Here is a 14,907-nt window from a genome sequence, read left to right on the forward strand (position 1 = left end):
AATACGTGGCCCCATTCATTCTTTCATGTACCCGGATCAGTCGTCCTGGCCCCTTTGCAGAGAAACAGCCCCAAAGCATGATGTTTCCACCACCATGCTTTACAGTAGGTATGGTGTTTGATGGATGCAACTCAGTATTCTTTTTCCTTCAAACACGACAAGTTGTGTTTCTACCAAACAGTTCCAGATTGGTTTCATCAGACCATAGGACATTCTCCCAAAACTCCTCTGGATCATCCAAATGCTCTCTAGCAAACTTCAGACGGGCCCGGACATGTACCGGCTTAAGCAGTGGGACACGTCTGGCACTGCAGGATCTGAGTCCATGGTGGCGTATTGTGTTACTTATGGTAGGCCTTGTTACATTGGTCCCAGCTCTCTGCAGTTCATTCACTAGGTCCCCCCGCGTGGTTCTGGGATTTTTGCTCACCGTTCTTGTGATCATTCTGACCCCATGGGGTGGGATTTTGCGTGGAGCCCCAGATCGAGGGAGATTATCAGTGGTCTTGAATGTCTTCCATTTTCTAATTATTGCTCCCACTGTTGATTTCTTCACTCCAAGCTGGTTGGCTATTGCAGATTCAGTCTTCCCAGCCTGGTGCAGGGCTACAATTTTGTTTCTGGTGTCCTTTGACAGCTCTTTGGTCTTCACCATAGTGGAGTTTGGAGTCAGACTGTTTGAGGGTGTGCACAGGTGTCTTTTTATACTGATAACAAGTTTAAACGGGGGCCATTACTACAGGTAATGAGTGGAGGAAAGAGGAGACTCTTAAAGAAGAAGTTACAGGTCTGTGAGAGCCAGAAATCTTGATTGTTTGTTTCTGACCAAATACTTATTTTCCACCATAATATGCAAATAAAATGATAAAAAAACAGACAATGTGATTTTCTGGATTTTTATTTCTCAGTTTGTCTCCCATAGTTGAGGTCTACCTATGATGTAAATTACAGACGCCTCTCATCTTTTTAAGTGGTGGAACTTGCACTATTGCTGAATGACTAAATACTTTTTTGCCCCACTGTGCGTGGCTTTTTCCTGCTGGACGGGGCTGTATTGATCCCTGCATGGACCGCGTGGATAATATTACTGCAATGAGTGGGAAGCCAGAAACACCTGCACCGCTCATCCTTTATTCAGAGGCTGATCCTACAACTCTGAAATCCACACTCAGACTTTGACCCATCACAGACCGCAGTGCAACAGGCAGGGGCACACTCAAAGCAACGAGAAGATCTTCATATGCCCATTTTAAAGGTTCTCCCTCCAGTGACACACAAGTTCCCACATCAGGACACAGTTGTCACACTACATCCCTCACAAATGTCACCATTTCTAAGTACCGTATATCTGCCCCAACTCTGAAGCTCGATCATCATGCGACATTACAGGGTGACTGACTCCCCTAAACACTTTTGTTTTTCAGCTAGAAACAAAAATAAAGAAATAAATCACACGAATCTTGAATTTCTCAGTCAGGGACATATGAAGAGAATTTTCCCGACAGTCAAGTACAAAACCTGTCCTCCTAAGATCTGCAAATAGAGACGGTAAAAATAAACCAAGGGTAAATTCCATGATCCACATCAGCCGCCAACGGCAAATCTGACAACCTCAGGGTGTAAATGTCGTGAGAACTGGTGATTTAAAGGGGACCTGTCAGCAGGTCAAACGTGTCCAGTTTTGCTTAAAGGTTATTACCATTGTTCCCGATTATTACATTTTTTACCTTTTTAAAATCTGCCATACGGTTCAGAGATATGGGCCTTTTTATTAAGTGCCAAATTTTATGGTCTTAATGAGAGGGCGTGGCTCACAGTGATAATGCAGAGGAGCCTAAAGACACGCCCCAGAGGATCATGTGAGCCACGCCCCCTTGTGGCAAAGCCCATAAATGCTAGAAGTACAGAAAAAAATAAAAGCCCATTTCTCTGGAACAGAGTGGCGGATTTAATTAACAAATAAATATTCAGACGAGCATCGGGAATAAGATACAAGCAAAATCTGGTCACTCTGGCCCGCTGAGCGGATGCTCATCTACAACAAGAGAAGGGGTGAACATTTTACGATTGTATTGTAAAAGTTTTGCAACTCTATAGGTTCTAGCCACATCAGCTGTGTGAGCAAGGCTACGCCAAGACAGGTTAGGCTTCTTTCACACTAGCGTCGGGCTCGGCCCGTCGCAGTGCGTCGGGCCGAGGTTACCGACGCTAGCGTTGTATACGCCGCACAACGGGGGCAGCGGATGCATTTTTCCAGCGCATCCGCTGCCCCATTGTGAGGTGCGGGGAGGTGGGGGCGGAGTTCCGGCCGCGCATGCGCAGTCGGAAAAAGCGGACCGTCGGCAGCAAAAAACGTTACATGTAGCGTTTTTTTGTGCCGACGGTCCGCCAAAGCACAACGCATCCGTCGCAATGCGACGCTAATGCAAGTCAATGGACAAAAAACGCATCCTGCAAGCACTTTTGCAGGATGCGTTTTTTGTCCAAAATGACGCATTGCGACGGAGGACAAAAAACGCCAGTGTGAAAGTAGTCTTATTGTTTATTGGATGCAACAAGAAGGTTTTCATTCACTGTACGGGAGCAGAGATCTCAAGAAAGGTGATGAATGAAAGCGCAACTTCTGTGCAGGACGTTTCAGTCTCCCATAGTAAAGGGTCAGGACTAGTGATGAACGGACATGCTCGGATAAGGTGTTATCTCAGCATGCTTGTGTGCTGACCGAGTGTCTTCCACGTACTCGTAAAATATGTTCACGTCCCCGCGTGTCTCACGGCTGTTAGGCAATCCTTGCATGTGTTGCGGCTGTCTAACAGCCCCGAGACATGCAGCAACGGGGCTTCAAACTCATTTTTCGAACACACTGAAGACACTCGGTCAGCACACGAGCATGCTCAGATAACACCTTATCCCAGCACCTTCTCTCATCACTAGTCAGGATTCACACAGGGCGACGGCCCGTCATCATATAGGAATGTATAACAGTCTTGGACGCTGCTCATCTTTAGCACACAGCTGCAGGTTCTCCTCCGGGCCACTCAGTTGCTATTGATGGCCAGGTGATCACCAAGGCTGTGTTATGGCATCCGTGTGTCATCTCCATACATAGTGAAGAGTCACCGAGCAACGCAAGGCAAACGCTGCTCTGCCCCAAGCACCCGCGGGACCTCAATGAGGATCACTCCATGCTTTTCCAGGAACACCATTATATACAAGATTTATTTTACAATTGATATTGACCTATAATTCAGCCGGATGGGATCTTATAAGGCCATTTTATACCGAGCCCTCTGGTTTATGAACAAAATGACGGTGCAGACTGTCACTTGGGTAAAAAAAACTAAGAGGAAGCAACGACTGCACAGCAAGACAGGGCCAACCATTACAAGCACGGTAAGGATGGCAATACCAATGCACCTACTAGGCCTGGCGGTCATATGAACTCCTGGCAGCCCCCGGCCAGCTCTGCCAAGGACATGGCTGCTTTCCTCTGACTAGGGCACTAGTACACAGGGCTGCGGAGTCATTGTCGGAGTTGGAGCCATGGAAATTGAGGAGTCGGAGGTTTGGCTAACCGACCCCACAGTCCTGCTAGTATGCATAAAGAAAATGATGACGCCCAGAGATCTGTAATGACCCTCTGCAGGGTAAAGAAAGAAAAAAAAAAAAATAGATGTATAGATGTATATATTCTCAAACATAATAAATTTTATTAAAACAAATTTCATTGACACTTCCTCCTCTCCTCAAAAAAGAAAAAAACGCCATTAGTTCGTATACTTCTTAATATAAAACTTTCACGTATTCGGTATCCATGCGATAGTTCAATGGGTTACTTAGCACAACTAACTTTTTCCTATATTCACATCACCCAAAAAAAAAAAAGGATATGAATGACACAGTGATTTGGGGTATGTGCACACATTAATTATTTGTTGCAAAAATGTCTGCATCTCTTGGTAAGGAAAAACGCAGTGTAAAATAGGCACGTTTCTGCTGCACTTTTTTCCTGCGTTTTGGTTGCAGATTTTCCCCCCATTCAGAATGGATAAAATCTGCATCAAAAACACAAAGAATTGACATGATGAAGGCTTAAGTCTGCAAGTAAAAAATAAGCAACGCGCGCAGGAGACTAACGCTGATTCACACTAACGTTCGGCAGGGCTGTGGATGAAAGACTTCTTCCTCTGTTAAGCCCCGCCCACTGCCGCACCTCTTCCTTCAGCTCCGCCTATGTCTGCATGCGTCCTGCGTACCTATCTTTAACTTTGGGTACGCAGGCCATGCGGATGTATCCGCATGTGCCGTTTTGATGCTGCGCTAAACTGCATCGAGCGCAACATGTTGCATTTTGTTGCGGTCGGCGCAGGGTCAAAACGATGCATGCGAAGATATCCGCATACATCCGCATGGCCTGCATACCCAATGTTAAAGATAGGGTACGCAGGACGCATGCAGACATAGGCGGAGCTGAAGTTAGAGGCGCGGCAGTGGGCGGGGCTTCACGGAGAAAGAAGGCTTTCATCCACAGGCCTGCCGAACGCGAGTGTGAAACTAGCCTTAGGAACTGCCTTCACTTTGCTGGAACTAGGAAATCCTTCAGGTTTTGTGACAAAACTGAACATAAAAAAAAAAAAAAAAAACACACAACAAAAACACAACGTCTGCAAAGACCCTAATAGTTGCTCTTAAAGAGCGCCAATCATGGGAGAACTACTAAAAATGGAGAAGCAAAAACATCAGCTAGTTAAGGCCCATTCAGGTCATTAAAGGGTTAAGCAGGGAAACTTTGCAAAAGACTGAATCTATGCAGTGAACAACCCTCTTTGAGGCCGCGCCGATCTGCAGAAATTGCCCCAGGCGGAATCCATATTGGATCTGGAACTTGCCGTGTGAGAGAGACTCAGCTATGCCACAGATTACAACACGAATATAATCAGCCCATTATATGGCAGCAGCTCCCAGAAACAACAACTGTGCACAGTTAAAGGGACAGAAACCTAGAAAACAATGCATGACACATGATGGCAATATCTGTAAATGCTACAGTACACCGTCCATTGCGATCGCTGGGGGAGATTTCATGGCGGACATATTGGTCATCACCGATTTTCCCTGAAGGTTTCCTACTCCGATCAAACAATAGGAAAGATGGCTGGTAACTGATTGGCTGCCATTTTTGTTCTTATTTTGACCCCTGCTCTTACGCCGGCATGGATGGATAGCTAGGTCGACGGCCATTCAGCACTCCAGGAAAGTTGGATGATAACTCTCGTGGATTGCCAAGGCTGGAATGAATCATTAACAATCCATGAGATAATGCTCTACATATCGGAGCCTGAGCTGAAAGTAAACATAAAATTAATGGACCAAACAACCCCCGACGCAGAAGAGTCAGACAGCAACGCAATGCCTGCACGTCAAAGGAGCACAAGGAAACGCTGAGCGCCGCACCATGGACGTGTGGGAGGTGTTTTTCTACCAAAGCAAGGAAATTAAAAAAAAATAGAAAGTTATTTTCAGTGGAGAAGAAACTAAAAGCAGCATAGTTCATTACACAACATATCACAGTGCCAGATTCCTGCTCTGCCCGCAGCGCCACCACATGGGATAGGACCAGGATCACTGATAGGACAGCGAGTCGTGGAGGTGACCTACAGTAGAAGCTGGCCATACACATTAGATGGCGAATGCTGATGGATCATGCGGCTGACCGTCATCTCTACCATATACAGGAACCCAAGCTCTTGTGTTCCCCATTTGGGGACCGCGGGCAGAGACTTATCGCACCGCTGAGCCAAAGGACTAATCAATGAAATCCAACAGGCTGGATCCTTAGCGCCTTCTACATCATCTGTCGGGAGACCCCTATACACAGACGGCTGATCAGGCCAAAAATCACTGGGGTCGTCTTATCTAATGTCTATGGGGACCATTAGTTAAAAGTCATAGTTTCCTTATTATACTACTCCTATCACTGGATTCAACATTAAATCCACCTGCAAGCTGCGACAACAAGGAATCTGATTCTTAGCTCCATAAATAGGAAATAGTTAAAGAGGGGGTTTAGGGCATTCCTATACACACACGCATTTAATATGTATGTTCACATTGGACTCCAGAGCTGAAATCTTACAGCATTGCCTGCATGTTCAGTGTCTGCACAGGCTTTGCTCTGGTTATTTGCATTCTTAGTGGGGTCGTCCTGACATTGGGCACTGAACAGTGATCTGATTTGGGAGAAACTAGTCTTCCCTGGAGATTAGCTACAAGCTGGCCGTTACAAAAAAAAAGCTTCGGTTTGTACTTCGCCTCCAAATATAAGATTTATATATGGAGGGCTAAACCGGCACCACAAATCAAAGACAAGCCATGGCTGACACATGCACAAGACGTTACCTTTCCGCTGTAGAAATAATCGGAGTAAGGGATTGGCCGTAGTTATCGCTTTGTGGTAATTGTCGTCGTTATTAATAGGCAGTAGGTCCCCGTGGATGTCTGCGTACCCCACCAACACATCCACATTGGGAATCTTATGTACATGTTGAAGTAATCCATAGAACTCTTCAAACTTTCCAGGCTTTGACCTTTCCAATGCGAAACGTCTGAACTCTGCGCCAAACTGCGAAGACAAAAAAAGAGAAATGTTTAAACACAAATGTGAGTCAGCTAACAGACAAAAAACGCAGCATAAATAATGGACTTCTTGTCCGTACAGACTCAGAACAATAACGCCATCGGGCTATGTCAATGGGGGCTGTCATAGGTTATGGGGGGCAGTGAGGACAAGCATTACTACCTAAGGCCATGTTTACAGATAGGGTCACAAAGCCACAACGAAGACAGACAACTTGCATGTGTTACTTGTGTGTTTCGTTGCGGATATCACAGTACTTTATTTATTTTATTTTTTTTTTAAACATTGACTGGGGTGAAATCCGTGACAAAAATTTGCGCAAGAAAGCGCTCGCTGCAGATTTGAAACACCACGCTTTCACTTTCTGCAGATTTCCTCCCGCAACCTTTACAGGTGCCAACTGCTGATTTCTGCACATGGTAGTGACTCGTGTGCAAAATAATTAGAAAAATGGGGTAGATTTATCAAAATCAGAGGTCATCGTGAGAAAAGAGGGGCTTGTAGGCAAACGTGAGGCGAGGTTTCAGGATCTATGGCGGCAGAGCTCCTGCTAAACATACAAAGTATGTAACTAATCAGAGAGCGTGTTAACTCAGATTTTCTATTTTTACGGAAATGGCTTTGTACGAGACACCAGGTCTGTCGTCAGCGTCATACGTCCCAATACCTCGCTCCCCTCGGATCGGACACACCTATGTGTGACTAAGAGGTCAGCGCACACATTCTGCCTGTCGGAGGAAGGACAATGCCGAGCGCCTGAGTCAGGCAGATAAACACCAAAAAGCACATTACACTCAGGCTTACGGCAAATACCTCATCTGCTCATACTCACTACTGCAGGTATGCGGCTCGCATACTCTAATTAACCCCTTCAGCTCTCGTAATCATGTACGACCTATTTAAAGAACATAGCAGAGAACATTGAATTAATTCAGTAAGCTCTGGAGGAATTTCTAATTTACTGCACCCCAAGTTATGTAAAGGATGTACCCTTTCATTTACTATTAATGACAGTATTGCAAGGTCACATGGAATTGGGCCAAAGTGAATGAGGTATTTGGGCCACAGACATTTGAGAAAAAAATAAAGAAAAGAATACGTCAATCAAAAAGATAGAAGAGTTTTGTCAGCGTCATGCTAAATTTTCCCTTTGCACAGGCAGAGGTCTCTGAGCTGTGGCTGCAAGCTTTGGGCACGGAGATTTGCAGGAATGGGTAACTGTGCTGCTACATGAAACACGGAGGTTAATAACCAAGCGACCCGAGCTCGCAAGTTCCTGAAGAAGCAGAAAAAACACATAATAAAGATTTCTAAGAATGGATAATGAGCCGCAAAAATAGCAGCTTGTAACAGAGAACGTCCCAGGAGTCTGTGCGTACATGTGCGTCCTGGCAAGGGTGCGCGAGGACACATGGGTGTAGGTGCATGGCGGCGAGGGTTCGCGCGCGCGCACACACATGGGCGTAGGTGCATGATGGCGAGGGTGCGCGAGCACACATGGGCGTAGGTGCATGACGGCGAGGGTGCACGAGCACACATGGGCGTAGGTGCATGGCGGCGAGGGTTCGCGCGCGCACACATGGGCGTAGGTGCATGGCGGCGAGGGTTCGCGCGCGCACACATGGGCGTAGGTGCATGGCGGCGAGGGTGCACGAGCACACATGGGTGTAGGTGCATGAGGGCGAGGGTGCGCGAGCACACATGGGTGTAGGTGTATGACGGTGAGGGTGCGCGCACACGTATGTAACGATGAGTGCAAGCAGACAGCACACACAAAGTTACACTGTGGCACTTTCCCCCATCCCCATTAACACCTCTCCCAGGTTTTGGTACACACCGACTGGGTTATCATACACCATCTACACTACCGGATATCACATTATACGGATTCTCTTGCGCTGTGTAATCATATGCACACAGGGATTTCTCTCCATTAAAGGAGTTATATGTGCCTCTTGACAGCACTTTTTGCATTTGACGCTTTCATGATATGGTTTCACATTTATGAGAGAAGTTTTTATTACCGCTGATAGATTATGGGGAGCACTGCCTATATTTGTGGAGAGTACTCAATTATGGGCTAATGTTACCAGCTAAGCACATCATTTCTGTGGTTGATGTTGTGCGCTTTGTTTTTAATCCATTTTTGTGAGGTCTCAGTATTTGTGTTTTCCAAATATATCAATAAATGTTATAAATTCTCCAAATATTTACTGTATGGCATGAATAGTGAATACTTTACATACAATGTTAGGTCTGCCCGTCATTTCAATTGTACTGATCGGCATGTGAACATAGATGGACATAGCACTGCGAGTATACACGTATGTAACCCGTGATCTCTTATGTGTGAACCTGCATGCTATTAAGTATGTACATATAGTTACACACACTAGAGGCCTTTTAAACCGCCGTTAAATGACATGCACGTTGATCTGCGGTTTTGAGTCCATTTAGACAGGCCGACTGCGCTTCCTATGCGCGCAGAACAATCGGTAATAGAGCGTTCTGTGCACATGGAATCATTCTTCTGGGAAGCACGGGCCCTGCTTGCACTATGTTGACGATGATTTTTAAGCCTGACTTTAGCTGATGAATGAGCGTGTTGTCAGGTGATTGCAGGTCTGTGTCCCTGATAATCGGGAAACGGGCATTCCTAAAGCGCTCGTTTCCGATAATCGGCCAGTGTAAATGGGCCCTAACACAATTACTGTCACTGGTAGGAGAAGACAAGCCGAGGCAGGAGCGTAATCTGTTTATCTTTAGAGACACTCATTTAATTAAGGTAAAGCAAACTCTTCCGTGCCCTTCGGGGTCAGAAGACAATCTGATAGCGCTTGCAGCCAGACAGGCTCACTTCATGGTCACCTGCCAGACAGGAGCAGCAGCAGAACCTGCTACACAAGCCCCAGTCTGCCACTACAGTGCCCAGGACGCTCGCCCAGGGGTCTGGGTGCTGCCGATCCTTACACTGCTGTGTCTACTTGGTAATTCCACCAGTCATCTTCTACTGTATGATGGAAAAGTTCTGCAACTTCCTAACAGATATTGTTTCAATTACTCCCGACTTGTGATCTCAGCTTCTTGTCAGTGAATGGAAACACTCAGGAGAAGACACAAAGGCCTTCTACCTGAATACTTCTAGGCCTGTCTACATGTTGCATTTAGCTCAGAGAAAGAAAAAAAGTGCATGAGATTTCTGAAATCTGATGCACAGGGTGCTTATTTTTCCTTCCACCTTGGAACCAAAGCAGTTTTTCAAGTCTACAGCATGACACTTTTTTCTGCATTTTAGTGTTTTTCACCCATGCAATTGAATTTAGGATGTAAAAGCACATGTATTTTAAGTAACATTAATCTGGTGCAAATACTGAGCATGTGCAGTAGCCTGACAGTTCAGGGTTTGTTACATAGTAGAAAATACACTTTGCATTAAAATGCCTGGACTCCAAACTTTTTGTTGATACATTGTAGCAAACTATGAGGTCTCTACTGGTTTCCAGTTCTGGACATGGAAGTTTGACCTTATGGAGCTGGACAGACCCCTTTACTGGGTAAACACACATCTGCTGCATTGTGAACATTTTTCCAGGAACTCAGTAATTATTCGTTATCTGCAGGCTGAAGAATAAACGTGAAATATCAAAGGTTACAGATGAAATCACTAGTAGACTCGAGTAAATACACGAGATAAAGAGGTTTGTAGAAAGCGGTCACAAGGGAGACTTTCACCCAGCGACAGTCTTAATGCTGCTCCTCTGTACAGTCATAAGGAAGGAGCTGAATGTGGGCATGGAGGTGGTGAAGACCACCAAGGACTACAGGCTGATCAGGAAAGGTGCAACATCTCCATCCCTTTGGGTAAAAACGTAAACAGTATAGTCATACAGTGGGGGTCTGCCAGCCAGGAAGTCTGGGCAGCATGGAAGAAATCAATACAAGGACCCTACCGGTGAGTGCGCTATCCCAGGACAGGGGGGTCTGATGTCTGTTGCAAGGGTGGAATGCCCCCTCCAGCTATGAGGGGGCAAATTCACACAGCTCATAGCAAACAAGGATAACATGAGCCAGAACCCCAAAGATACCTACTTATGACCACACACAAAGTCTGAGGCGCAGAGGATTTAAGGACATTTACTATAAATATCAGAGGAGATTCGCCGTGACTATTGTAGAGTAGAATGGACGTGACGAACAATAGTCTCACAGCATCAAGTAGTGGAACAATATGCCCGACTGCTGCACTAACAGCCCCTCTCAGGGGCAGAGTCCAGGACAGCTAGCTCTCCCCTGCAGATCTAGGGTGGGTGTCAGTGCGCTGCCCACTGACCTGCGTGCTCACGCCAGCGGGCTGGTGAAGTCTTGGACCTTGCCATGAAGGATAAAGACCTGGTGATGTCATAAGGTCAGGACATAGCAAGAGGCTAATTATAACCCCTGCAATGCCAGTGAGCGCTATGTCTGCAGACTGAATCCACCAGGTCTAAAAGGGTATGGGTTCTGCAGGCCAACTCGGAGACAACCAGCACCACTGGCAGCAAGGATCTAACATGAAAATCATGGTATTCTGCACTCCCCACATTCTGATATTTCTTCCTGCTGTCTATTGTACAGTGATCTGGATTTGGAAAAGCTGAGTGACAACAAACATGGCATTTATTACAGCCCTTACAAAGTAAACATCCAGCTTTCCCAGGCTGCTGAAAGGCAAATCCATAACAGATAGTCATCCAGCGAATGTAGGGAGGCTACAGCTGAAAAGTAAACCTGCACATCAATGTCCACCACCACTAGGGACACGTCCACACTGGCATAAGTAGGGAGATTTTTCGTTTCAGCCAGTCCCTTGGATTCCTTGTGACTATTATGACTACTTCTATAACACAAGTTGTCAGCGAGCTCTCAAAATTCATGAAGTAGGCGAGGCAAGGATAGCAATTGGTCTGTCGGAGAGGTAGCACTGTATTAATAGGATGGCAAGCTTTCCCAGGCTCCTGAGTGGTAACTCTCAGCTATGCAGGGATACATTTCCCAGTTGTGCTTGTATTAGGAATAAAGAAGTTATTTAATTTAGTTCCCCCAGAGAGGAGAGTGGACAACAGAGGCTGCTCCACCTGCGCGAGGCCCAGTACGGGGTGTAGGTGCAGATCAGCTGAAACCTGGGCACAGTAGGAAGAGCGCTGGACCCGAGGCCGAGCCCCGGCTGATCTGGACAATGTGTATATGGCAGCACAGACCCGACAACTCTATATTTAGCTCACAAATCACACACCTAGAGCTGGTGTTATGGAAGGAGAGCAAATAATAACAAGTGATACTATGGAACACCGAGGATGGGCGGGGGGCACACGGAGGAGACGGGCACACTACCGGACATATCCCATACACAATCCCCAACACCTCAGGGTCACTTATAACCACCCACAAGAAAACAGGCAGGTGCCCAGCACCCAGGAGCCTTCTCTCTACAAGTACAAACTATCTGGAAAGATCCTTTACCTGCCACTCCCAGTAGGCGCCACCAGAAACCCACTGCTTCCCATCCCTGGTAAGAAGCTTCAGTCGTGCAATGCCCACCTGAGAACCCTCCCGGTGCCCACCTTCCAGACTCTGTCAATGTTCTATCTTATACTACAACTGCTGCCCACCTGGGAGTTCCCAGCTTTCATCTCCAGCAAATAGCCCCCATTTCACCTTTCTCAAGCCAGTGGGTGTCACCAATATGCCTTCTATTGTTCAGAAAGTGCCACCTACATGTGCCCTCCTTCACGCCCATCACGGTCCCCTACATGCATCCTTTTCTTTCCCCAAACTGGTGCTCCCCCAACACACCCACTCTGTTCTTCCAGGAAGCACACCCTCCATGTCCCCTCCTCCATCTTATAAACTTCTCCTATCCCCCATGTAGGCCTCTCCTTTTCAGCAGTTGCCCCCTCCTCCATGTATCCTACTGTCCTCCAGAGGAAACTCCCACTTACCCTTCTCCTCCTCAGCAGGTGCCCCCCATGTCCTCATCTCCTCCCCAGCAGGTGCCCCCCATGTCCCCTTCTCCTCCTCAGCAGGTGCCCCCCATGTCCCCTTCTCCTCCTCAGCAGGTGCCCCCCATGTCCCCTTCTCCTCCTCAGCAGGTGCCCCCCATGTCCCCTTCTCCTCCTCAGCAGGTGCCCCCCATGTCCCCTTCTCCTCCTCAGCAGGTGCCCCCCATGTCCCCTTCTCCTCCTCAGCAGGTGCCCCCCATGTCCCCTTCTCCTCCTCAGCAGGTGCCCCCCATGTCCCCTTCTCCTCCTCAGCAGGTGCCCCCCATGTCCTCTTCTCCTCCTCAGCAGGTGCCCCCCATGTCCCCTTCTCCTCCTCAGCAGGTGCCCCCCATGTCCTCTTCTCCTCCTCAGCAGGTGCCCCCCATGTCCTCTTCTCCTCCTCAGCAGGTGCCCCCCATGTCCTCTTCTCCTCCTCAGCAGGTGCCCCCCATGTCCCCTTCTCCTCCTCAGCAGGTGCCCCCCATGTCCCCATCTCCTCCCCAGCAGGTGCCCCCCATGTCCCCATCTCCTCCCCAGCAGGTGCCCCCCATGTCCCCTTCTCCTCCCCAGCAGGTGCCCCCCATGTCCCCTTCTCCTCCTCAGCAGGTGCCCCCCATGTCCCCTTCTCCTCAGCAGGTGCCCCCCATGTCCTCTTCTCCTCCTCAGCAGGTGCCCCCCATGTCCTCTTCTCCTCCTCAGCAGGTGCCCCCCATGTCCTCATCTCCTCCCCAGCAGGTGCCCCCCATGTCCCCATCTCCTCCCCAGCAGGTGATGCCTATGCTCCCTTCTCAGCCCCAGTCCAGTGCCACCCATGTCTTTTCTCCTTCCCAGCAGGTGCCCCCCATGTACTCTTCTACTCCCCAGCAGGTGCCCCCCATGTACTCTTCTACTCCCCAGCAGGTGCCCCCCATGTCCCTTCTCCCCAGCAGGTGCCCCCCATGTCCCCTTCTCCTCCCCAGCAGGTGCCCCCCATGTCCCTTCTCCCCAGCAGGTGCCCCCCATGTCCGCTTATCCTCCCCAGCAGGTGCCCCCTTCTCAGCCCCAGTCCGGTGCGCCCCATGTCCGCTTCTCCTCCCCAGCAGGTGCCCCCCATGTCCCCTTCTCCTCCCCAGCAGATGCCCCCTTCTCAGCCCCAGTCCGGTGCCGCCTCCTCCCCTGCGGCAGGTGTCCGTACTACGCACCCTTCCCTTCTCTGCCCCTCCATGTCGCCTCCTGCTTCCCCGGCACGTACCTTGCTCTTCACCTCCACGGTACCCAGGGACCTGCTGCTGGTGCCCGTAGACCGGTGGCTCCGGTTCATGTTTCCGCTCTGAGCGCTCTCTCCTAGTCGTCCACCTTGCGCCTGGATTATCTGGAAGGTATTCCCGTGTGACACGGAGCCCGGGGCCGCTACGTCACAATCCCACCTCTCGATCATATGCGTCAATACCCCGCCCACTGCCCCATCCGCAGACCACGCCCATTACAAGGCAAGAAGGACACCTGGAAAGGAGCGCTGCGTTACGTGATGACGTCACTACGGCCGGCTACCATGGAAACAACAACAAATGTGACAGCAAAGTGTAAGAGGAGGGGAGACACAATGTGTGATAGACGAGACTCCTCTCTGTGCGGGCGACACCTACCTGTCTATAAGGAGCGGTCCTCCTATATAGTGACACTACCTGTCTATAAGGAGCGGTCCTCCTATATAGTGACACCTACCTGTGTATAAGGAGCAGTCCTCCTATATAGTGACACTACCTGTCTATAAGGAGCGGTCCTCCTATATAGTGACACCTACCTGTGTATAAGGAGCAGTCCTCCTATATAGTGACACTACCTGTCTATAAGGAGCAGTCCTCCTATATAGTGACACCTACCTGTCTATAAGGAGCAGTCCTCCTATATAGTGACACTACCTGTCTATAAGGAGCGGTCCTCCTATATAGTGACACTACCTGTCTATAAGGAGCGGTCCTATAGAGTGACACCTACCTGTCTATAAGGAGCGGTCCTCCTATATAGTGACACCTACCTGTCTATAAGGAGCAGTCCTATATAGTGACACTACCTGTGTATAAGGAGCGGTCCTCCTATATAGTGACACCTACCTGTCTATAAGGAGCAGTCCTCCTATATAGTGACACTACCTGTCTATAAGGAGCGGTCCTCCTATATAGTGACACTACCTGTCTATAAGGAGCGGTCCTATAGAGTGACACCTACCTGTCTATAAGGAGCGGTCCTCCTATATAGTGACACCTACCTGTC

At 48.4% G+C, this 14,907-nt stretch overlaps 1 protein-coding gene across 1 annotated transcript in view; it reads right to left on the minus strand.

The window, feature by feature from the left end:
- The window catches only part of PARD6B (par-6 family cell polarity regulator beta), a 26,460-nt gene extending 12,323 nt beyond the window's left edge, over positions 1-14,137 (minus strand). Inside the window, exons 1-2 of the mRNA XM_077253224.1 lie at positions 13,886-14,137; positions 6,400-6,622 (exon numbers count right to left, since the gene is read on the minus strand). Of these exons, the coding sequence (XP_077109339.1) occupies positions 6,400-6,622; positions 13,886-14,071 (409 nt within the window). The 5' untranslated portion in view covers positions 14,072-14,137. The remainder of the gene's footprint in view (positions 1-6,399; positions 6,623-13,885) is intronic.
- Between the last annotated feature and the right edge of the window lie 770 nt (positions 14,138-14,907).

The sequence above is a fragment of the Ranitomeya variabilis genome, chromosome 4 (genome assembly GCF_051348905.1).
Source record: "Ranitomeya variabilis isolate aRanVar5 chromosome 4, aRanVar5.hap1, whole genome shotgun sequence".
Lineage (NCBI taxonomy): Eukaryota > Metazoa > Chordata > Amphibia > Anura > Dendrobatidae > Ranitomeya > Ranitomeya variabilis.